The following is a 25957-nucleotide window of genomic DNA, read 5'->3' as shown; positions in this document are numbered from 1 at the left end:
ATCCCTATATATCAATAATGAACTATCAGAAAGAGAAACTAAAAAGACAATACCACTTATAATTGTTTCAAAAATACTTAGTAATTTATTTAACTAAGGATGTAAAAAACCTGTACTCAGAAAATCATAAGACACTGAGGAACGAAATTAAGATACAAATAAGTGGAAGCATATGCCATATTCATGGATAGGAAGAATTAACATCATTAAAATGTTCACACTACCAAAAGCAATCTATGAATTCAATCAATGAATTCTATCAAGATACCAATGGTGTATTTCACAGAACTAGAAACAATATTCCAAAAATTTATATGGAACCACAAAAGAATCTGAATAGCCACAGCAATTTTGAGAAAGAAGAACAACATTGGAGGGATCATCTACCCGATATCAAACTATACTGTAAGACCACAATAATCAAAACAGCAGGTACTGGCATAAAAACAGACATATAGATCAATGGAACAGTATAGAGAGCCCAGAAATAAGCCCACGCCTATATGGTCAATTAATATGTGACAAAGAAGACAAAACATACAATGGGCTAAAGATAGTCTTTTCTATAAATGGTATTGGGAAAATTGGACTGATGCACTAAAAAAAAATTAGACCACCTTCTTCCACCCTACAGAAGAAAAACTCAAAACAGATTAAAGACTTGCCCTGGGAAGCGTTGCTCAGTGGTTAGAGAGTCAGCCTCCCACCAGAGGTTCTCAGGTTTGATCCAGTCAAAGGCATGTACCTGGGTTGGCTGCGTGACCCCTTACCCCCAGTAGAGGTACAGGTGGGAGGCAACCAATTGATGTGTCTTTCTCACATCAATTTTTTTCCCGCTCTCTCTCTCTCTCTCTCTCTCTCTCTCTCTCTCTCTTTCCTCCTCCCCCGCCCTTCTACTCTCTCTCTCTCTAAAAAAATCAAATATCCTCATTTCTCAGGTGAGGATTAAAAAAAAAAAACAGATGAAAGATTTAAATGTTAGATTGGAAACCATAAAAACCCTAGAAGAAAGCACAGGCAGTAAAATCTCGGACATTTCTTTCTTTTTTTATACCTAGCATGTCATTTTGATTCACAAATGCAAAACTATAACTATACTAGAGGCCCGGTGCACGAAATTTGTGCACAGGGGGAGGTGTCTCTCAGCCCAACCTGCACCCTCTCCAATCTGGGACCCCTTAAGGGATGTCCGACTGGGTAGTCGGACATCCCTCTCACAATCCAGGACTGTTGGCTCACAACTGCTTGCCTGTCTGCCATCCTGATTGCCCCTAACCGCTTCTGCCTGCCAGCCTGATCACCCCCTAACCACTCCCCTGCCAGTCTGTTTGCCCCTAACTGCCCTCCCCTGCAAGCCTGGTCACCCTAACTGCCCTCCCCTACAGGCCTGGTCACCCTTAACTGCCCTCCCCTGCAGGCCTGGTCACCCCTAACTACCCTCCCCTGCAGGTCTGGTACCCCCCAACTGCTCTTCCCTGCAGGCCTGGGTCTCCTGCAACTGCCCTTCCCTGAAGGCCCGGTCACCCCCAACTTCCCTCCTCTGCCAGCCTGGTCATCCCTAACTGCCCTCCCCTGCAGGCTTGATCACCCCCAACTGCCCTCTCCTGCTGGCCTGATCGCCCACAACTGCCCTCCCTTGCAGACCTGGTCCCTTCCAAATTCTCTCCGCTGCTGGCCATCTTGTGGTGGCCATCTTGTGTCCACATGGGGGCAGTAATCTTTGACCACATGGGGGCAGCCATCTTGTGTGTTGGAGTGACGGTCAATTTGCATATTATCCTTTTATTAGATAGGATTAGATAGGATAGAGGCCTGTTGCACGGGTCGGGGCCGGGTGGTATGCCCTGAAGGGTGTCCCGGATCAAGGTGGGGGTTCCCTTGGGACGTGGGGCGGCCTTGGTGAGGGGTCTGTGGTGGTTTGCAGGCCGGCCATGCCCCCCGGTGACCCAAGCGGAGGCCCTGGTATCTGGGATTTATTTATCTTCTATAATTGAAACTTTGTAGCCTTGAGCGGAGGCCTGGGCCCAGCAGGGCAGGCGGAAAGCTTGGCTTCCTCTATTGCCGGGGGCAACCCAAGCCTCCTCCTCTCACCGTGGTTGCAGCCATCTTGGTTGGGTTAATTTGCATACTCTCTCCTGATTGGCTGGTGGGTGTGGCTTGTGGGTGTAGCAGAGGTATGGTCAATTTGCATATTACTCTTTTATTAGATTGGACTAGTGGCCTGGTGCATGAAATTCGTGCATGGGGGGGGGTGGTCCCTCAGCCTGGCCTGCATCCTCTCCAATCTGGAACCCTTGTGGGATTGGGCCTAAATCGGCAGTTGGACAACCCCCTCGCAATCTGGGACTAATGGCTCCTAACCTCTCACCGTCCTGCCTGCTTGATCTCCCCTAACCACTCTGTCTGCTGGCCTGCTTGCCCCCAACTGCATCCCCCCGCCAGCCTGATCACCCCCAACTGCCCTCCCCTCCTGGCCTGATCACCCCTATCTGCCTTTGCCTCAGCCCCGCCACCATGGCTTTGTCCGGAAGGCTATCTGGAAGGTCTCATGGTCTAATTAGCATATTACCCTTTTATTAATATAGATAGGATATGACATACTGCCATAACTATAACATATCTACCAGTATTACTCTATGAGAATACGTACTTCATGCGATAGGAAGGCATCTAATATATTACATTGTATATGTTGTAAGCAGTAGGAAATACTGTATTCATAGCAATAATATACACCCTGTGACTTCCCTTCCTGATTTGGGAATGGTTCCCCAGTTCTTTGAACATTTCCTGGCCCCTAATGCATTTTTTTTTTCTGTCATTCAGTGTAACTTTACTTACTGTTTATTGCACATGATTTGAGGTCTTTAATTTCTAACCACCAAAGATTCAAAGAACTATTTTTTCCATGAAGTTTAACATTAACATTAGTGAATTTGTGTATTTATGTGTTTTTATTGTAAACATCTGAATTATTCACATTGTCATAGATCCTGAACTCATAAGCATGGACCATGCACACAGGCTGGCAGCAAGCCAGGAAGCCACTCTGCAAGCAAACTGATACTCTGCATAAGGAGAAAAGTCATAGCATAACATTTAATGTCCAACCTGAGTCACCTCAGAATGTTATATATATTGACTTCTTAAATTCATATAGTATTGGGAACTCAACTGCTTGGTTGGTGATGGGGTTGACCTGGTTTCGGGAGGATTATTTCTGAAATAATTAAGGAAAGGGGGGCTTAATCTTTCTTCTTAGTTGCTTGCTCCTCCCCAGCACCTCCATCTTTCTTCTCGTCCTCAGCTTCTTGGGCATCTTCTTTTTCACCTTCACCTCCTTCTTCCTCCTTTGCATCCTCAAATTCTTCCTTGGGACCTTCTTCCTCCTCCTCTCCTTCCTCTTCCTCAGCCTCTTTCTTCACCTTCTCCTACTCTTCAGCTTCTCCTTCAGAAGGGGGTTCATCCTTAGCTTCATCTGCTTTTGCAGCCTCATTGGTCTCTTCCACCTCGATCTGCTCCTCCTGGATGTGGCTGGTGTATTAAGAAGGGAAGGAGTGAGCGGACATCAAGTAGGAGCTGGTCTGTAAACCACGGTAGGCAGATGGATCAAAGACCTGGGAACTCTGGGAGTAGCCGCTGGCTATGCTTCCCATGCTGGTGAAACTGAGCCGGATCTCCTCACCTTCCAAGAATTTCCTGTAAGCTGCAATGTCAATGTCCAAACCCACTTTCACATTGAGGAGGTCCTGGTATTCTTTTAAATATCGTGCCATTTCACTCTTTGTAGTTCTCAACTCATTTTCTAATTTGTTGATTGTGTCCTGCATAGCACTAACGTCTGCGTTCTGCTTATCCTCCAGCTCATATATCCTTTCTGATTGGTGTTTCTAGTTTCTTGGGATATATTGCTAGAAGTAGGATTACTGGATCAAATGGGAGTTCCATTTTTAGTGTTTTGAGGAAACTCCATACTGTTCTCCACAGTGGCTGCACCAGTCTGCATTCCCACCAGCAGTGCATTAGGGTTCCTTTTTCTCCGCATCCTCGCCAGCACTTGTCCTTTGTTGATTTGTTGATGATTGCCATTCTGACAGGTGTGAGATCGTACCGCATTGTCGTTTTGATTAGCATCTCTCGGATAATTAGTGACTTTGAGCATGTTTTCATGTCTTTTGGCCGTCCTTCTGTCTTCTTTCAAACAGATTCTATTTAGGTTTTTTGCCCATTTTTTTATTGCATCATTTATCTTCCTTTTATTAAGTTGTATAAGTTGCCTGTAGATGTTGGAGATTAAACCTTTATCAGTGATAACATTTGCAAATATGTTCTCCCATACAGTGGGCTTTCTTATTGTTTTGTTGATGGTTTCTTTTGCTGTGCAAAAGCTTTTTATTTTGATGTAGCCCCATTTGTTTATTTTCTCTTTAGTTTCCATTGCCCTAGGAGTGGTATCGGTGAAGAAATTGCTTCGGCATATGTCTGAGATTTCTCTGCCTTTGGATTCCTCTAGTATTTTTATGGTTCCCCGTCTTATGTTTAAGTCCTTGATCCATTTTGAGTTTATTTTTGTGTATGGTGTAAGTTGGTGATCTAGTTTCATTTTTTGCATATATCTGTCCAATTTTCCCAATTATTGAAGAGACTGTCTTGATTCCATTGTATGTTCATGCCTCCTTTGTCAAATATTAATTTAGCATAGTGCTTTGGGTCGATATCTGGGTTTTCTATTCCATTCCATTGGTCTATATGTCTGTTCTTGTGCCAGAACCAGACTGTTTTGAGAACAGTGGCTTTGTAATACAGCTTGAAATCTGGTATTGAGATCCCACCTACTTTGTTCTTCTTTCTCAGGATTGCTGTGGCTATTTGGGGTCTTTTTTTATCCCAGATGAATTTTTTGAGAGTTCTTTCTATGTCTGTGAAATATGTCATTGGTATTTTAATGGGGAGTGCATTGAATCTATAGATTGCTTTGGGTAGCATGGACATTTTAATGATGTTGATTCTACCAATCCATGAACATGGTATGTTCTTCCATCTGTTTACATCTTCCTCTATCTCTTTTTTCAGTGTCCTGTAGTTTTCCGCATACAGGTCTTTTACCTCCTTAGTTAAGTGTATTCCTAGGAATCTTAATTTTTTGGTGCGATGATAAATGGGATTGCTTTTCTAGTCTCTCTTTCTGTAAGTTCACTATTGGTATATAGAAATGCCATAGATTTCTTGACATTAATTTTGTATCCTGCTACATTGCAGAATTCATTTATTAAGTCTAATAATTTTTGATGGAGTCTTTCAGGTTTATTATGTACAATATTATGTCATCTGTGAATAAGGACAGCTTTACTTCTTTTCCAATTTGGATGCCTCTTATTTCTTCTTCTTGTCTAATTGCAATGGCTAATATTTCCAGCACTATGTCGAACAGGAGTGGTGAGAGTGGGCATCCCTGTCTTGTTCCTGTTCTTAGGGGAAATGGTTTTAGTTTTTGCCCATTGACTATGATGTTGGCTGTGGGTTTATCATATATGGCTTTTATTATGTTGAGGTATGATCCTTCTATTCCCACCTTGCTGAGAGTTTTTATCAAGAAAGGGTGTTGGATTTTGTCAAATGCTTTTTCTACATCAATTGATATGACTATGTGATTTTTATCTCTCAATTTGTTTATGAGATGTATCACGATTATTGATTTGCGGATATTGTACCATCCTTGCATTCCTGGGATAAATCCTACTTGGTCATGGTGTATGATCTTTCTGATGTACTGCTGGATCCGATTTGCTAGAATTTTGTTGAGGATTTTGGCATCTATGTTCATGAGGGATATTGGCCTGTAATTCTCTTTCATTGTGTTGTCTTTATCTGGTTTTGGTATTAGGGTGATGCTGGCTTCATAGAAGGATCTTGGAAGTGTTCCTTCCTCTTGAATTTTTTGGAATAATCTGAGGAGGATAGGTTTTAGTTCTTCCTTGAATGTTTGGTAAAACTCCCCCATGAAGTCATCTGGCTCCAGGCTTTTGTTTGCTGGAAGCTTTTTGATAACTGCTTCAATTTCTTCCATAGTTATTGGTCTATTGAGATGTTTAGATTCTTCCTGATTGAGTTTTGGAAGGTTGTATTTTTCTAGGAGTATGTCCATTTCCTCCAAGTTGTCCAGTTTGTTGGAATAGAGTTGTTCATAGTATTTTTTAACAATCCTTTGTATTTCGGTGGGTTCTGTTGTTATGTCTCCTCTCTCATTTCCGATTTTGTTTATTTGGGTCCTCTCTCTTTGCTTCTTGGTGAGTCTGGCTAGAGGTTCATCAATCTTGTTTATCCTTTCAAAGAACCAGCTCTTGGTTTTGTTGATCTTTTGTATTGTTTTTTTGGTCTCTATGTCATTTATCTCCACTCTGATCTTTATTATTTCCTTCCTTCTGCTTACACTGGGATTTTCCTGTTGCTCTCTTTCTAACTCTTTGAGTTGTAGGTTTAGGTAATTTATTACCATTGTTTCTTGTTTTTTTGCATTAGGCTTGTAGAGCTATAAACTTCCTTCTCAAGACTGCTTTTGCTGTGTCCCATAGATTTTGGATTGTTGTGTTTTCATAGTTGTTTGTTGCCATGATGTTTTTTATTTCTTCTTTGATCTCTCTGGTAATCCAGTCATTTTTTAATAGCATGCTATTTAGTCTCCACGTGTTTGATTTTTTTGGATTTTTATTGTAGTTGATTTCCAGTTTTATGCCACTGTGACCTGAGAAGATGCTTGAGATGATTTCTACCTTCTTCAATTTGAAGAGACTTTGCCTGTGACCCAACATATGGTCTATCTTTGAAAATGACCCATGTGCACTTGAGAAGAATGTATATTCTTTTTTTAAAAAAATATATTTTATTGATTTTTTTTACAGAGAGGAAGGAAGAGGGATAGATGAGAGAGAAACATCGATCAGCTGCCTCCTGCACACCTCCCACTGGGGATGTGCCCGCAACCAAGTTACATGCCCTTGACAAGAATCGAACCTGGGACCTTTCAGTCTGCAGGCCGACGCTCTATCCACTGAACCAAACCGGTTTTGGCGAGAAGAATGTATATTCTGTGGTTTTGGGGTGAAATGTTCTGAAGATGTCAATTAATTCTATCTGGTCTAGTGAGTCATTTAGGATTGATGTTTCTTTGCTGATTTTTTGTTTAGAGGATTTGTCCAATGGTGATAATGGGGTATTAAAGTCTCCTACTATGACTGTATTGCTGTCAATCTCTCCCTTGATATCCTCCAGGAGTTTTGTTATGTATTTGGGTGCTCCCGTATTGGGTGCGTATATGTTTACCAGAGTTATTACTTCTTGTTGGATTGCTCCCTTTAGTATTATGAAGTGGCATTCCTTATTTCTTTTTATGTACTTCACTTTGAGATCTAATTTGTCAGATATAAGTATTGTTACCCCAGCTTTTTTTTCATTTCCATTCGCCTGAAAAACCTTTTTCCATTCTTTCACCCTCAGTCTGTGTGCATCTTTTTTTCTGAGGTGGGTTTCTTGTAGACAGCAGATATATGGGTCATGTTTTCTTACCTAATCCGTTACTGTATGTCTTTTGATTGGGGCATTTAATCCATTTACATTTAAAATTATTATTGATAGGTACTTGTTTGTCACCATTTTTATTCTTTACTCCTGTATTCCTTCTTTGCTTCCTATTTTTTTTTTTTTACAGCAGACCCTTTAGCATTTCTTGCCTTGCTGGTTTGGTGGTAATAAACTCTCTTAGTCCTTTTTTGTCTGTGAAGCTCCTGATTTCACCTTCAATTTTGTTTGATAGCCTTGCTGGATACAGTATTCATGGATTCAGACCCTTCCTTTGCATGACTTTGTATATTTCATTCCATTCCATCCTGGCCTGATGTGTTTCTGTTGAGAAATCAGTCACTAGTTTGATGGGGGATTCTTTGTAGGTAACTTTCTGTCTCTCTCTGGCCGCTTTTAAGATTCTTACTTTGTCGCTGGTGTTTGCCAATTTAATTATAATGTGCCTTGGCGTCGGACTTTTAGGGTTCATTTTCCTTGGGACAATGTGAGCTTCTTGGATTTGTGTGGGTTTTTTTCTTCCCTATTTCACGGAAGTTTTCTGTCATTATTTCTTCAAACAGGTTTTCTATTCCTTGCTCAGTTTCCTCTCCTTCTGGCACTCATATTATGCAGATGTTGTTTTGTTTCGTGTTGTCCCAAAGTTCCCGTAGGCTCTCCTCCTGCTTTTTAATTTTTTTTTCTAGAAGCTGCTCTACTTGGGTATTTTTTCCTACCTTGTCTTCTAGCTCACTGATGTGGTCCTCTGCTTCTTCTAGACTACTCTTATGCTTTCCATTGAATTCTTTACAGCAGCGATGTCATTTTTCATTTCTTCTTGGTTCTTCTTCATTTCCTCTTGGTTCTTACACATATTGTCGAATTTGTCTTCCATTCTTTTCATCCACCTTATGACCATTTCTCAGAATTCTTTCTCTGACAGGTTGCTTGCCTCTATTTCGTTCACTTCCTTTTCTGGTGATGCCTGCTTTTCTTTCATATGCAAGCTGTTTCTTTGTCTCCCCATGATCTCTCTTCTCCAGGTGTCTGGTTATGCAGTTCTCTCTCCCCTGTGTTGATTTAAAGGCAGAAAATACAACACAACAAGGTACAAAGCACAAGGCACTGAACACAAATGTATTCGTGATATTAATAACCCAAAATAAAGGTGACCACCAGAGAAAGGCGAATTAGAGGATAGGAGAGAAAGAGAAGAGAAATAAAAAGGATTGCAAAAATTAAATTGGGAGTAGGAAAAAAAAGTAAGAGAGAAAAGAGAGAGCATAAGAAAGAAGAGGAGAAAAAACTATATATATGGGGAGAAAACTCCAATAGAACAGCCACTAATCCCAACACATCCCAGCAACAAGTACCTGGAGATGAATGCAAACTACAAACAACAACTAATATCAATTGAGGTGAGGGAAAAGAGAAGCAAAAACAAAACAAAAAAAACAAAAAGAAAAAGCAAAACAATCTCACAAACAAGCATAAAAATTCATATAATCAACAATAAAGCAAACAACAACAAAAGACAGAGAGAAAAAAATTTGGATAGTGAAGAAAGAGAAAAGAGAGATGTGTATGGATTTGGAGCAGGGGATTGGAAATAGATATATAAGTAGGGTGAAATTTTAACAGGGAATAAAAAGAAGGAATAGGGAAAATCTAAAGCAGGAATAGGGTAAGAGAAACAGGACAACAAAAGGGGAAAGTGAGGAAGAGAGTGATGGCATAAAGGTAAAGTTGACATAGGTAAAATGATGCTAAAGGAAAGATGAAAATAGAATGTAGAACACTAATCCCAAAGTAAGAGAAAATAAAATGACACTTTAAAAAAATATGTAAAATCGTAGTAGTAATAATACTGATTGAAAATAAAAATGTGATAATTAAAAAGGTAAAATCAAGTGAGGAAAAAATTAAAAAGAATTAGTTTCCTAAGATAAAAAAAATGTGCAGTAGTGAAGTCATTCACTTCCTCTACTGTTCTGTTTGGTACGCCTGTTTCCTAGTCCGGACAGTATTGAAGTTCCCTGTGTTCCACTGCTCCTCAGTGTTGTGAGCCAGTCCTGATTTTTAAGCAGGCAGTACGTCTTGATTTCTTATATTCCTTTATTTGTGCTTACACAAGAGTCAATTTGTGATTCAACCCCTGGGTCGCAGTGTTTCTGGATTGACCTCCAGGTCTACAGGTCCTCTCTAGCTAGTGTTTAGATTTTGCTTTCCCTGTGGCACTTAATACCAGTTTGGGGGAATGGGTTTCCCCAAAGTTGGTTCTCTGATGGTTATTCCCCACTCTGATCCCCAGGTTCCAGAAAAACAACTTTCCCCTGCAGTCTCTTAGAGTGTCCCCAATTGGGTGATCCTATGTATTGGGCTTAATAATCAGACGTAAGGATTTAAAGAGGAAAAAAAAAAAGAATAAGAAAGAAAAAGAGCCAGAGTGTGCGAACTCTGGGGCTGCATGCAAGTCTGTGCAGTCTTTTTCCCTCCTTGGGTCTAAGTAGCCGGCATACTTTTAAAATTTTTAGGCTGTCCTTTTGCGCCCAGATCAAAATGGGTTGCTTTTTAGAGTTCCCTTTTGTTAGCAGCTCTGAGGACCCCCTTCCACGTTCACGGATCACGCCAGCCCTAACAGCCACAGATTTTTCTAGGCGCAGACTTTTCCAGGTCCTCCAGCTTCTGCCGTGTGCGCATTTCTCTCTCCTGCTGGGACCACAGACCTCACCTTATCCCAGGCAAAATCTGACCTTTCTGTGAGGGAGTGTAGAGCTCCGCTGAATCCGTGTGTTTGCGCCACTTGGGGAGCAGTTTTCTTGCGTTTGCAGCTGTTCGGTGGGTGCCGTAGTTGTAGATTCCCCGGGCTTTTCAGGCTTCAATAACATCCACTTTCCCCTTCAAGATGGCACAGTCTCCGTGTCCAAGCTGTTCACTCTGGGAGGGAACTCAGTAGCAGTGGGGGCTGCCTGGTCCGGGGAGCCCTGTCCAGCAGTCCCCCACAGTCTCCTGGAGTATAGTTGTCCCTCAACTCACCAACAAACACTCACCATGCGACCACACACTCTCCCTTTGTTTTCTAACTCAAACACTATCTTACAGTCTGCCTTCCCGTCGGCAGCCATCTTCCCTGTCTCTGAGGAGGATACGTTTTAGTTCTTCTTTACATGTTTCGTAAAATTCACCTGTAATTCCATCCAGCCCAGTTCTTTTGTTTGCTGCAAGTTTTTTTAATTACTGCATCAGTTGTTATTGGCCTACTATCTCTGCTCTGATCTTTATCATTTCCTTCCTTCTACTTCCTCTGGGCTTTTGTTGTTCTCTTTCTTTTTTTTTTTTAAATAGATTTTATTGATTTTTTTACAGAGAGGAAGAGAGAGGGATAGAGAGTTAGAAACATCGATGACAGAGAAACATCGATCAGCTGCCTCCCGCACACCTCCTACTGGGGATGTGCCCGCAACCAAGGTACATGCCCTTGACCAGAATCGAACCTGGGACCTTTCAGTCCGCAGGCCCATGCTCTATCCACTGAGCCAAACCGGTTAGGGCTGTTGTTCTCTTTCTAATTCATTTAGTTGTAGGGTTATATAGCTTATTAGTCCTTTTTCTTGTTTCTCGAGGTAGGCTATGAACTTCCCTCTCAGGACTGTTTTTGCCATGTCCCATAGGTTTTGTGTTGTGTTCATTTTCATTTGTTTCCAGGAAGTTTTTAATTTTTTGCTTGATCTCATTGGTAACCCATTTATTGTTTAATAACATGCTATTTAGCTTCCATGTATTTGAGTGTTTAGGTTTTTTTTATTGTAGTTGACTTCTAACTTCATGCCATTGTGATCTGAGAAGATGCTTGGTATTATATCAATCTTCTTGAATTTGTATAGATTTTTGTGCCCTAACATGTGGTCTGTCTTTGAGAATGTTCCCTGTGCACTTGAGAAGAATATATATTCTGTTGCTTTGGGGTGAAATGTTCTGTAAATATTGGTTTGATCCATCTGATCTAATGTGTTATTTAAGGCCTCTGTTTCCTTGTTAAATTTCTATCTGGAAGATCTATCCAGTGATGATAATGGGGTGTTAAAGTCCCTTACTATGACTGTATTGCTGTCAATCTCTCCCTTAAAGTCCATCAAGAGTCTTTTTTTATGTACTTGGTACTCCTATATTGGATGCATGTATGTTTATGAGGGTTATATTTTTCATGTTGAATTATTCCCTTTAGTATTATGAAGTGGCCTTCTTTGTCTCTTGTTATGGCCTTAGTTTTGAAGTCTATTTTGTCTGATATGAGTATTGCTACCCCAGCTTTTTTTCCCTTCCCATTTGCATGAAATACATTTTTCTATCCCTTCACTCTCAGTCTGTATGTATCTTTTGTTCTGAAGTGGGTCTTGTGTAGATAGCATATATATAGGCCATGTTTTCTTATCCATTCAGTCACCTTGTGAATTTTGACTGGAGCATTTAACCCATTTACATTTAAGGTTATTATTGACTAGAGGCCTAGTGCATGAAATTCATGCACTTGCGCCCTAACCGATTTGGCTCAGTGGATAGAGCATGGGCCTGCGGACTCAAGGGTTCCAGGTTCGATTCCGGTCAAGGGCATGTACCTTGGTTGCGGGCACATCCCCAGTAGGGGGAGTGCAGGAGGCAGCTGATCGATGTTTCTCTGTCATCGATGTTTCTAACTCTCTATCCCTCTCCCTTCCTTTCTGTAAAAAAATCAATAAAACATATTAAAAAAAAAAATTCGTGCACTTGGTGGGGGGGGGGGGGGTCCCTCAGCCTGGCCTGTGCCGTCACAGTGCAGGAGCCCTGCGATCAATTGCCCCAAAGAGGTAGGCCCCACCAACCTATCCGGGGATCCTTGATGGATTGCCCCAAAGAGGTAGGCTGGAGCCGGGGGTCACGCCTACATGCCACTTGGAGTCAGAAGGTGGGACCTCTAGGACCCCCAGGCAGGCCTCACCACATGGAGCTGGGGGACCCCCAGGCAGGCCTTGCCTCATGGAGCTGGGAGGAGGCGGGACTCCCAGGCAGGCTCCATGCTGCGCACTCAGCGTCAAGCCCAGCCTCACCCACCTGCACATGCCCACTGTGCACACAGCCATCTTGTGATGGCATGAGGGCATCACGGCATGACGACCACTTAGGTTTTTATTAGTAGGGATAGGTATTTATTTATTGCCATTTTTATTTTCGTTATGCCTATGATCCTCTCTCTCTCTCTCTCCTTTTCTTCTTCTTAAAGCAGTTCCCTTAACATTTCTTGCATTCCTGGTTTGGTGGTAATGTACTACTTTAATTTTTTTTTTTGTCTGGAAAATTTTTATTTCTCCTCCAATTTTAAATGACAGCCTTGCTGGATACAATAGTGTTGGATTTAGGTCCTTGCTTTTCATTACTTTGAGTACTTCATGCCACTGCCCTCTGGCCTGAAGTGTTTCTATTGAGAAGTCAGCTGACATTCTAATGGGGTAATTTTCTGTCTCTCTCTCTTGATGCCTTTAAGATTCTTTCTTTATCTTTAACATTTGCCATTTTAATGATGAGTTCATCTTGATTGGCACTTTCTGTGCCTTCTGAACTTGTGTGACATTTTCCTTCACCAGTTTGGGGAAATTCTCTGTTATTTCTTTTTTGTTTTAATTAAAAAAAAATGATTTCAGTGAGGAAGGGAAAGGGTAGAAACATCAGTGATGAGAATCATTGATCAGCTGCCTCCTGCACACTCTATACTGGGAATAGAGCCCACAACCCAGGCATTTGCTCTGACTGAGAGTTGAACCGTGAAATCCTGGCTCATATATCAATGCTCAACCACTGAGCCATGCTGGCTGGGCTGTCATTATTTCTTTAAACAGGCTCTCTGTTCCTTGCTCACCCTATTCCTCTTTTGGTATTCCTATAATGCAGATGTTATGATTCAAGGTGCCCCAGAGTTCCCTTAAGCTATCTTCCTGCTTTTTAATTATTTTTTCTATTTGCTGCTCTAACTGGGTATTTATTTCTACCTTGGATTCTAAATTGCTGATTCAATCCTCTGCTTCATCCAATTTACTTTTAATACCTTCTGATGTGTTTTTTTAAAAAATATATTTTTACTGATTTCAGAGAAGAGGGGAGAGAGAGATAGAAAAATCAATGATGAGAGAGAATCACTGATCGGCTACCTCCTGCAAATCCCACACTGGGGTTCGAGCCTGCAACCTTGGCATGTGCCCTGCTCAGGAATCAAATCTGCAACTGGTTCATAGGTTGATGCTCAATCACTGAGCCATGCTGGCTGAGCCCTTTCAGTGTATTCTTAATGTCAGATATATCATTCTTCATTTCTGTCTTGTTCTTGTTCATGGTCTCTATTCCCTTTTCATGCTGTTGTAATTTATGCTAAGTTCCTTAAGCATCTTTATAACCATTGCTTTGAACTGTGTCTGATAGTTTGCTTACCTCCATTTCCTTTAGTTCTTTTTCTGGAGAATCATTTTTTCCTCTCATTTGGGCGTTCTTTGTCTCTTCATTTTGGCTGCCTCTTTGTGTTTGCTTTTATGTATTTGCTAGGACTGCTTTGACTCCCAGTCTTTGTGGGATGGCCTTATATAGAAGTATGATGAGGAGTCAAGTGGAGCAGTCTCTTTGCTCACCTGAGCTGGTTGCTCTAGGAATTTCCCTTGTGTGCATTATTTTGGCTCTCCTGTTGTAACTGGGATTTGATTATTGATGTCCCATTCATGAGAGGGATCTCCCCTCCAACTTGCTTCCAGTGAGTTTCAGCCCCAATGTTGTCATGCCAGCTGTTATGCAGGTACTTTGGGTGTGCTATTTGTGGGGCTTGCTGGACTTTAATGATATTGTTGAATCTGGTCCCTTGGTGTGTCTATCCTGGGCCTCTTGGGAGCTTCTCTTGTGCAGGTGAATGTGAGTCACTGCCCCTTTCTGGCCCTGGTCAACATGATTGAGATCCAAGAGATTGAAACCCTGAAAGTCCAGTGGTTGGGGACTCCTTAGCCCAGAGGCCAAGTCTGCCTTGAGTCTCATGCCTTGATTTTAGATCAGGCAAAGACTCAAAGCGTCCATAGACTCACCTCTGCCTGCAGACTAATTGGCTTCAGCCTTGAGTAGCCTCAGGCATCATCTACAGGTGGGGTGAGTTTTTCCAACAGGGTGGGCAACTGCTTTTGCCTAGAGGCTAATTGTTATTCTCAGTCTCTTAATGGGCCCCAGATACTCCACTGGGTGGCACAAGGGGTTTTCCAATAGGGTGGGGCAATTGTCTTCCCCCCAGGCAAAAAAAAGGTCTGGATAACAAAGGTTGGCCTGAGAAAGTTGACCTTCGAAGCATGAGGGAATGACTCGGCATAGGAAACTGGGGTGTCTGCTTTCCAAGTTCTAACCCCAGAGCCCCCAAACCTGGCTTATGCTTACACAGCCACAGTCCACTCTGCCCTCCCTCTGCTTGAGTCCAAGGTGAGTGGCTGCACTCAAAATTTTGTGTGTTGACCCTTTAAGAGGGTGCCTGCATTTCCACCTTGTCGCTCCCTGGCTGACAGCAACCCTGCTGCTTTTTACAGCCAGATGTTATGTGGGCACTTTTCTCAGTTCAGGTGCTTTCTGTTGGGAGGCCCAGCTTGTTTTTTAGACTCCGGAGTTTTCAGTGGCAATCCCCCAGAGCTGAGATATCTCTCCAGAACTTTAGCTGCTGTCTGTGGGAGCCCAGCCACCCCTTTCCCGCCTCCAACTTCTGACAAGTCTCTATTTTGGACATTTCTCATAGCAATATATTTTTTTTGAAATATTTCCTTGGGCAAGGGGAAAAAAGAAAAAAATCAAAAACAAAAACAAATGGGACTACATCAAACTAACAAGTTTTAGCACAGCAAACCATCAACAAATGTAAAGACAACCCACTGAATGGGAGAATATATTCATTGATACATCTGATAAGGGCTTAATATCCAAAATTTATAAGGAACTTATAAAACTCCACACACAAAAAAAATCCAATTAAGAAATGGGCAAAGGACCTGAATAGACACATCTCCAAAGAGGATATACAGATGGTCAATAGACATATGAAAAAATGCCCAACGTCAATAATTATCAGAGAAATACAAATTAAAACCACAGTGAGATATATACCTCACACCTGTCAGAATGGCTGCCATCAATAAATCAACAAACAACAATTGTTGGTGAGGATGTGGAGAAAAGGGAACCTTTGTGTATTGTTGGTAGGAATGCAATTGGTGTAGCCACTGTGGAAAGCAGTATGGAATAACCTCAAAAAATTAAAAATGAAACTTCCTTATGACCCCACAATTCCACTTCTGTGAATTTATTCAAAGAATCCTGAAACACTAATTCTAAAGAATATATACCACTGTATGTTCATTGTAGCATTATTTAAAACTAGAGACCTGGTACATGAAATTTGTGCACGGGGAGGTCCCCTCAGCCCAGCCTGCACCCTCTCCAATCCGGGATCCCTCGAGGGATGTCCATCTGCCAGTTTAGGCCCAATCGCCGGGACTGGGCCTAAACCAGCAGTCAGACATTCTTCTCACAATCTGGGACTGCTGGCTCCTAACTGCTCACCTGCCTGCCTGCCTGATCGCCCCTAACTGCCCCCCTCCCCCGCCTGCCTGATCACCTCTAACTGCCTCTGCCTGCAGCCTGATTTCCCCTAACTGCCACCTCTGCTGGCCTGGTCGCCCCCAACTGCCTCCACCTGCCGGCCTGGTCACCCCTAACTGCTCCCCCACCAGCCTTATCGTCCCCAACTGCCTCCCCCGCCGGCCTGGTAGCCCCCAACGGGATCCCTGCCAGCCTGGTTGCCCCACGCAGCCTGCTGTTCAGTTGTTTGGTCATCCCTCACTAACCCCCCTGCTGTCCTGGTCACCCCATGCAGCTTGCTGTTCGGTCATTACTATTACTGTTACTGTGATGGTGTCCCGGACAATTTGCATATTCCTCTATTATTAGCATAGATAGCTAAGATATGGAAGCAGCCCAAGTGCCCCTCAGTAGATCAGTGGATAAAAAGGCTGTGTGGCTCAGTAGATTGAGCATCATTCCATGTACCAGTTCGATTCCTGGTCAGGACACATGCCTGGCTTGCAGGCTCAATCCCCATAAGGGGGCTTGCAGGAGGAAGCCGATCGATGTTTCTCTCACATTGATGTGTCTCTCTCCCCCTCACCCTTTCTTTCTCTCTCTCTCTCAAATCAATACACACACACACACACACACACACACACACACACTTATTTTAAAAGCAGTGGTACATATACACAATTGAATACTACTCAGCCATAAAAAAGAAGAAAATCTTACCCTTTGCAACAGCATGGATGGTCCTGGAGAATATTAAGCTATGTGAAATAAGCCAATCATGGAAAGGCAAGTAACATATGATTTCACTTACACGTGGAATCTAATGAACAAAATAAACAAAGTGGAGACAGACTCATAGATTCAGAAAACAGACTGACAGCTGTCAGAGGGGTAGGGGTGGGGAGCTAGGTGAGAAGAGTTAAGGGATTAAGCAAAGAGGAAAAAAAGAAGATTCATGCACACAAACAACAGTATGGTGATTACCAGAGGGAAGAGGGGGATAAGGTAGAAGAGGGTAAAGGGATAAATGGTGATGGAAGGCTACTTAACTTGGGCTGGTAAACACACAATTCAATATACAGATAATGTATTATAGAATTGTATATCTGAATCCTATATAATTTTACCCAATGTTACCCCAATAAGTTCAGTTTAAGTACCTAGGATGCAGGCTCCTCCCCGGGCCTGGCCCAGGTCAGGATGTATGCAGGAGGCAACCAATAGATGTGTTTCTCTCACATCGATATTTCTGTCTTTCCCTCTCTCTTCCACTCTCTCTAAAAATCAATGGAAAAATATCCTCCCGGTTTCTGGGGCTGCGAATGGTCTGGCCAGGGAGAACATGCAGGGCAGGAAAGAAGAGTTGAGCGACTGCTCCGGCTTAGGCCCCAGGCTCAGTAGGCTGGCTGCAGCTCCGCGGCCCACGCTCCTATATTTCGCTGGTGGGCATCCTGGCTGTGGGCACCTGCGGGGCGCGGGGCTGCTGGGGTGCGACATGAAGATCACGTTGCTCGATGGGTGCCAGCTGCACAAGATGCTCCGCAAAGAGGCAGCTGTGCACTGCATGGTGCTGGCCTGCCGGCCTTATCTGGCCTTCAGCGCCTGCAGCGGGCGCAGCTTGCTCAACGTCAACCTCAACTCTGTGGTGCTCCGGTGGGCGCAAGGCGGGCAGCTGCTGCAGGAGGGCAATGGGGGTGTGGTGGCTGTAGTCGCGCTGGACCAGGGCAGCCACCACTGACAGAAGCTGCTGGAGGAGAGTGTGGCATGCATTGTACTCACCTTGCTGCTCACTGCCTACCTGCCAGCCCATGGGCTACTTCTTCAAAGGGGGATAGGAGACTTTCTACTCAGAATATCCTGATTGTTGCGTGGAGGTAGAACCCATCTCACAAGAGAAGATTGAGACCCAGAGAGTCCCTATCAGCCAGTGTGGGAAACCTGTGCTCAGCATCAGCTACAGGCCAGCTTATGACCAGGCAGCCCAGTTGAAATCCTTCTGTTCCTCTACCTTGGAAGTGCCTACCGTGCATCCAAGTGCGAGTTCCTTGCCAACCTGCACATCAGGCCATGTTGAATGCCTTGTGGCCGACCACCGAGGCCTGCACAAGCCACCTACACTACAAATGGAAGACAACCACACGGCTGACATTAGCTCCCACTTTCAAGAAGCAATAGACTTCATTGACTGTGTCAGGGAAAAGGGAGGCAAGGTCCTGGTCCGCTGGGAGGCTGGGATCTCCCGTTCACCCACCATCTGCAAGGCTTACCTCCTGAAGACCAGGCAGTTGCACCTGAAGGACGCCTTCAATCACATCAAGCAGAAGAGGGGTGTGTTCTTGCCCAACTTTGGCTTCCTGGGCCAGCTCCTGCATATGAATCTGAGATCCTGCCTTCCAGCCCACCCCCCAGGTTCCCTCCTGCATATGAATCTGAGATCCTGCCTTCCAGCCCACCCCCCAGGTTCCCTCCTGCCAAGGGCACAGAATGGAGCCAGAGCACTGAGTGCCAGCCCACAGCGAAGGACACAGCAGGAAGGCATGTTTCCTCATCATGCTCACTCTCCATTCACAGTCCGCTGCAGGAACTATGTGCCACCGAGTGGCCGCCCATAATGCTATATACCCTTCCCTGAGTTACATGACACCAGGCCTGAATTCTTCAACTCTTCCAGGGAAAGCATAATCACCAACAAAAACAACACAGGAAGCCTGGCTTGCTGATCACAATTCTCCTCACCATCCCCATTTGATCAAAAGTGGGCTCTGGCTCTATCTACCACCAGAGGGCTCAAGGAAAACGGCAGGCTCAAGATGGGACACCAGGCCAGGTCAACAGTCCACCTCCAGCCCTGTGCTCTCATCAGTCTCCTGTGAGCCAACTTCATCCCATCTCCATCTCCCTTATACCCCACCTCACTTCCTCTCCTCTCCAAGCCCTGACCATGCTCGATATTACATCAATGGGCTCTGTCCCTGCAGGGCCACAGTTTAGCAATGGCTTGTTCCTTCCTCTTCCTTTGGCCAGAGCTCCAGCCAGGTTTCCCTTACCATAGGTCCTACCAGGTTCCAGCCTCACTTCTCCCCTTCAGGCCCAGGGGCTCTCCTGGGGCCCACCGCACCCTGTTGGCTTCCCAGCCCTCTCTGAGCATGCCAGCTGCACTTGGACACACCACCCTTAAAGCCCTACTGCAAGCTCATATTTCCCAGCGTCACAGACACAGTAGCTTCTCACCTTAACCTCTCAAAGCTTTTTTTTTAAAGATGTTTTTATTTATTGATTTTTGAGAGGGAGAGGGGAGATAGAAATATTGAGAGAAACATCATCAACTGGCTGCCTCCTGCACACCCCCTACTGGGGATTGAGCCTGCAACCCGGACATGTACCCTTACTGGAAATCAAACTGGTGACCTCTTGGTTCCTGGGTCGATGCTCAACCACACTGGCTGGGCACCCTCTCAAAGCTTTTAATCCCTACCACAGAAGGAAACTGGGATCTGACCAACAGGCAAACCATGGGTGATTCTTTGCTGTAAGAGTGACGGCCCTGGCAGACTAATGATACAGGCAGAGTATTTGAACACATCCTGCAAGCACCTCTGGTGGTGAGATATGTATGACCTCATCCCCACAGTTTACAGGTTTCAAAGACCTAGAAGGAGGGACATCCCATTTATTTATGCCACACCCTTTTTGCCAGAGGACCCCACAATCCTGCCAGAAGTGTACATTATCCCCATTTTACAGTGGAGTAAACCAAGGCTCAGATTCATAAAGGGATGTGCCCAAGGTCGCTTAGATCATAAGAGGTGGGTTGAGGTAGAATCCAGGCTGTTTAGCTCCAAAAACATGGGCTGTGGGTGTGGAGATCCCCCAGGGTCAATGGCGGGGTTGTACCTGCACGAACTGGAACTGTCCATGAGATGAACCCCTCAGGAGTGGCCTGGGTTGCGAGTTGCCCTCCACATCTGCAGCATGGAATCCCGGCGGGCCGTGTAGGGTAAATGTTTGATGCGGAACCAATGTCTGGGGACGATGTTCCCACTGGGCGTATACAGCTTCTCTCCGGGTGGACCCAAGAGACTGCGCAGGGCCAGGTTGCCAGAAAGAACCTTCTCATAGAACTCCACTCCACCCTGGGAATAGGCTGCAGACATGGAAGCTGTGCGGCGGTCCAGCCAGGCTTCCAGGGCATGAGTGAGAGAGTCTGTGGAGAAGGCGTAAGCCACAAAGCCTACCACTGCTGCCACCAAGTTGAAGGCAACTCTTAAGTTCATGGGGCCCCCATAGAGCCCCAGGGCATGCTTGGCACTTATGCTCAGTGTCCAAGTTCCTGCCAGACAAGCTGGGGCCGGCAGGGCCTGCATGGCAGCTGTACCACTCTCCAGGTACACCACCTCCCTGGCCAAGGCAAACTTCTGGGCATCATGGGACAGGGTCAGGGCATCTCTCAGCCGGGTACCTTCTGGGCTTTTCCAGTCCACTCTTTGCCCATGTACAATCACAGGGCGGTCAGTGTTGGTCACCGAGTCACCCAGGAAGCTGGCGGGGATGCCCACCATGGCCCCAGCAGGGAGTCTTGGGAAGCCAGCACTCACTGGCTGGAAGGTGAAAGTGGTAAAGGCCTTGTAGCAATGGCCCGACGGGACGCCAACATCCTGTAGCACCTCTCGGAAAAGTCTCTGAAGCTTTGGGGAGAGCGGGGCTGGCTGGCCCTGAGGCCAGTACTGGAATAGCCATCGAACCACAGGATCTGGGAAGAGGTGGTATAAGATCTGGGCCCCAAACAGGCCTGCACAGGAACCCACCAATAGGCCTGTCCTATGTCTCTGCACAAATGCTGCGGCCCGCCACAGGGGACCTGCCATGGATGCTGCTACTGCTACAAACCTGGGTCAAGAAAGAGAGAAGTCAGCCAACGGTTCCCTGGGTCTGCCTGTAGACTGAATATCCTCCCAGGGCCACATCCTTTCTAACTAGGGCAATACAACACAGTGGTGAGAGCCTGAGTTCACCAGCCTCTCTATTTGCCAAACAGCCATGTGAAAATGACCCACCACTAGGTGGCTGTGATGAGTAAATGAATGAACATATAAAGCAATTAGGGTCTGGCACAGTAGTGGGCAGCCCATGATCACTTCTGTGATTATTATTTTTATTCCTACAGCATTACTAGTAAGTGCCCAACTGCCTTACTCCATTATTCATCCCAGGGTGAAGCGCTACGACCACTAATTTACTGGTGAAGCATATGTTCAACTTACTGTGTACTATTGGTATGTTAGACAATTCTGACAGCTTTGCATTTATTATCTCACAATTAAATGCTCACAACTCCATGACCTAATTACTACTACTGGCCCTATTTAAAGCAGTGAAAACTGAGGCATAGACAGGCTAAGTAAATTGGTCAAAATTCTAAACTAGTAAAGTGGCTGTTATGGGCTGCATTGTGTCCACCCAAATTCATATGCTAAGTCTTAACCCCAGTACCTCAGAATGTGACTGTATTTATAGAGATGGGGCCTCTAAAGAGGTAATTAAGTTAAAATGAGATCATTAGGGTAGGCCCTAATCCAATATGATGTCCTTATGAGAACAGGAGATTACAACACACAGAGGGAAGATCATGAGAGGTGACAAGCCAGAAAGCGATCACCCACAAGCTAATGAGAGAAGCCTCAGAAGCAACCAGCTCTGCTGACACCTTCATCTTGGACTTCCAGCCTCTAGAGAATCATTAGAAAAATAAATCTCTGCCATCCAGTTCTTGCCATGACAGCCCTGGCAGACTAATGATACAGGCAGAGTATTTGAGCACAGGTTGTCAGGTGTTCACAGAAAACTTCATTTTAGAAAAAACTTTAGCCCTGGCTGGGAGACGCCGTTACTTGCGGAGTGTCATCCCTACACCAAAAGGTTGGGAGTTTGATCCCTGGTCAGGGTACATACCTAGGTCAGGACTGGTATGGGGAGGCAACTGATTGATATTTCTCTCTCACATCGATGTGCCTCTCTCTCTCTAAAATCAATTTAAAAACAACATATCCTTGTGTAAGGATTAAACCAAAATTGTAATGCCAAATCGCAAACATATAAAAGTAGAAAAAAATATTACATCAACTTTAATCACATGGCCAATCTTGTTTCATCTCTACTCCCATCTATATTCCCCCTCTAATTGGTTTATTTTGAAAAACATCCCGGGCAACCCATTATTTCAAATGTAAATATTTCAGAAAAGTTCACAATTCATTTAACTTTTGTTGAAGCTTCCTGTCCTCCTGTCTATAAAAAGTGTGTGTGTGTGTGTGTGTGTGTGTGAAAAGTGTTTAATTAGAGAATAAGTTGGTGCAAATAAGAACGTGGGGCACTTATTTTAATAACAAATTCCTAGAGTCACAAAACCTGGCCCTTTTTTCCAATGAGAAAACTGAGGCCAGGAAAGGAAGTGTCCTGGCCAGGTCCCAATGCCCCCAGCACCAGCGCCCAGGCCGCGCCACGGGTCGGCACGCACCCGTTGGCAGCTGTGAGAAGACTTCCTGCGGCTCCCATCCGCGCCCCTAAGCTACGCTCGGGACTCCAACTCGCTACCTGCAAGGAACCTGGGGAGGGGATCGGCCCCTGGGTGCCCGCATCGACCACCCAAATCCGCACGCTCACCTCCTCCGCCTCCACCACCGCAGCCTAGGACGCCGCAACGTGAGCGCGGGGTGGCGCCAGGAGCAAAGCACGCCGGCGGGGGCGGGGCCTGTCGCAAAGCACGCTGGGCCAGCGCGGGAGGCTCCTCCCCCAACTGAGCGCCTTGTGGGTGGTCTGCGACCTGCAGAGTCCTGGCGGCGGATTGGTCCCTCGGTTTAACTCTGGAGGATACCAGGGCTCCGCGGGGTAGGAGGCGGTTCATAGCACAGCCTCTGTTGGAGCCCTCGCCTGCCCGACTGCAGGGTCCGTGAGCTTTTCTGTGAGGAAGCGCACCGCCGGCGGGTGCGCTGGGCTTTAATTACCATGCCCTCTGCCCCGCACACCAATTCCTCTCAGGTGATTCACACTGTACAGTCCATAGAGCAGCGTCACATCTGTCACCTCGCCTTCCAGCAGCTCTATGAGTAGGTCAGGGGTGCACTTGCCTGTGCACCAAGCCCCGATTGCCACCTGTTTTTGTAAATTAATGTTTATTGGAATATAGCCAATTGAATGGGGATGAGCGCACCAACTACCTCCTGGGGATTCAATGAGTTCATGTGTGTATAGTGCTCAGCACAACCCGTGCCATGTAACTATTAGCTGTTATTATTAAGATCTGTTCTGGTTCTGAGACTCCAACTTTGGCTGCTCAGTTTGTATGCAAATGATGCTATAACATCTTTTAATATGTGACCTCAGCCAGATCCAGATGTGGGATATTCTGCAGGGGTCCTCAAACTAGGGCTGGCGGGCCACATGCTGCCCGCCGAGGACATTTATCCCCCTGCTGGATGCCGCTGCCTGGCCTGCTTAGCAGCTGACCCGTCCTGGGCCCGCAGTGTGCATAGGAATTTGTTCATAGTTTTTTTTTTTTTAAACTATAATCCGGCCCTCCAATGGTCTGAGGGACAGTGAACTGGCCCCTTGTTTAAAAAGTTTGAGGACCCCTGTTCTACAGGGCAAATGATGTGGTTTTTCTAACAAATCAATGACATGGAAAATGATGGAGGCAAAGGAGACTTGAAAGATAGCAGTTAAATGCAACGTGTGGCTTTTATTAGGGTCCTGAATTAAGTTAGTTTGCTAACTGTCAAAAAAGACGCCATATTCAGATTTTCCCCAAAGACACCTTTGGGGAAAATCTGAATATGGATTGAGTATTAGGTGAAATTAATAAATTGTTTATTTTGTTAGGTGGGATGAAGCATGATATTTAAGTAAACAAAAAAGCCCTTATCAATTAGAGATGCATATTGAAGTACTGAGAAGTGAAAAGACATGATGTCTGCTAGTTAGTTCAAAAGATTACAGCCAAAAACAAAACAATAAAACAGGCATATATGAAACAACACTGACAAAATGTTGGTAGTTGTTGAAGCTTCATGACAGGTTTGCGGGGGGCGCGGGGTGTTCATCAGACCGTGCTGTATTTTATATATGTCTGGATACTTCCATAATAAATTTTTTAATGTGTCTTTAAAAATAGGCTGACCATTTTGAGTTTATTCTAGTGTACAGTGTAAGTTGGTGGTCTAGTTTCATCTTCTTGCAGGGGTCTGTACAGTTTCCCAGCACCATTTGTTGAAGAGACTGTCTACTCCATTGTATGTTCTTACCTCCTTTGTCAAATATTAATTGACCATAATGGTGTGGATTGATTTCTGGGGTCTCTGTTCTGATCCACTGGCTTATATGTCTGTTCTTGTGCCAGTACCAGGCTTTGATTACAATGGCTTTGTAGTATAGTTTGATATCCGGTATTGTGATCTATCCAACTTTGTTCTTTCTCAAGATTGCTGTGGCTATTCGGGGTCTTTTTTGGTTCCATATAAATTTTTGGAGTATTTTTTTCTAGTTCCATGAAGTATGCTATTGGTATTTTAATAGGAATTGCATGGAATCTATAGATTGCTTTGGGTAGATGGACATTTTAATTATGTTAATTCTTCCAATCCATGAACATGGTACATACTTCCACTTGATTGTGTTTTCCTCTATTTTTTCCCCCCAACCTCCTATAGTTTTTCTAGTGTAGGTCTTTTATCTCCTTGGTTAAGTTTATGTGAGAAATGATCACCTGTCTGAATTCAAATAACAGACTCAGAGACAGAAATATGGCAAAAATGAGACTTTTAATACACCCTCCAGAGTGGGTGTCCCATCCGGTTATACAGGCACACCTGGGGCAGCAAACATAGCCCATTTATTCAGTCCCTCCTCTGGTTCCTCATTGGCTGAGCACCATGGGGGTCACCTTTTTCCTCATACATCAACTATGTCTTGCTGTCTCTCCCATTGGGCCATTAAAAAAAAAAAATTGGGCTGAGGCCTTCTCTAGCTGCCACCACTTCCTCCTGTCTAGCCGAGGAGGCGCCTGGGCGGGGTGGGGGTGGGAGGGATGTTTCCACCATGATACTGGCCCACGTGCACAGTTCTTTGTTCTTACATCCTCTTTCCTCCTCCCTACATTCTGTTTGCCCTGGGGAAATTCAGCAAATTCCATCAAAAGCTGACCATGATGGAGATGGATCACAGAGGTCCATTTCCTACAGTTTATTCCTAGGTATCTTTTTTTTTTTTTTTTAAATGGGATTGTCTTTTTAAATTCTCTTTCTGAGAGTTCATTATTGGTATATAAAAATGCCATCGATTTCTGGGTGTTGATTTTGTATCCTGCTACTTTGCTGAATTCATTTATTAAATCTAGTAACCCTGAAACACCAATCAGAAAGAATATACACTGAGTGGCCAGATTATTATGATCTCTGAATGCATAATAATCTGGCCACTCAGTGTATATCCTATATAATAAAAGGCTAATATGCAAATTGTCCCCTCTACCAGGAGTTCGACCAGCAGGCAGGCCGGCCAACCGTCTATGTCCCCTCCCCCTGGCCAGGCTGGCTGGACCCCACCCATGCACGAATTCATGCACCAGGCCTCTAATATATATATGTATATACACTGAGTGGCCAGATTATTATGCATTCAGAGATCATAATAATCTGACCACACAGTCTATGCACCCCTATGTTCATAGCAGCATTATTTACAATAGCTAAGATTTGGAAACAGCCCAAGTGACCATCAATAGATTAATGGA

General features: G+C 44.5%; 1 protein-coding gene and 1 pseudogene across 2 annotated transcripts in view; one reads left to right on the top strand and one right to left on the bottom strand.

Annotated features, from left to right (window-relative positions):
- Positions 1-22878, bottom strand: part of TMEM177 (transmembrane protein 177) — a 46919-nt gene extending 24041 nt beyond the window's left edge. The window contains exons 1-2 of the mRNA XM_080668151.1: positions 22834-22878; positions 20068-21060 (exon numbers count right to left, since the gene is read on the bottom strand). Coding sequence (XP_080524277.1) covers positions 20103-21038 — 936 coding nt within the window. The 5' untranslated portion in view covers positions 21039-21060; positions 22834-22878 and the 3' untranslated portion in view covers positions 20068-20102. The remainder of the gene's footprint in view (positions 1-20067; positions 21061-22833) is intronic.
- LOC308248250 (dual specificity protein phosphatase 5-like) lies at positions 17669-18600 on the top strand (annotated as a pseudogene). Its single transcript has one exon. The product of its transcript is annotated as a dual specificity protein phosphatase 5-like (transcript).
- Positions 22879-25957: the final 3079 nt, after the last annotated feature.

The sequence above is a fragment of the Plecotus auritus genome, assembly GCF_963455305.1.
Source record: "Plecotus auritus genome assembly, chromosome: 5".
In the NCBI taxonomy this organism is placed as follows: Eukaryota; Metazoa; Chordata; class Mammalia; order Chiroptera; family Vespertilionidae; genus Plecotus; species Plecotus auritus.
The sequence above is the reverse complement of the archived record's forward strand: the minus strand, read 5'-3'. Positions and strand labels throughout refer to the sequence as shown.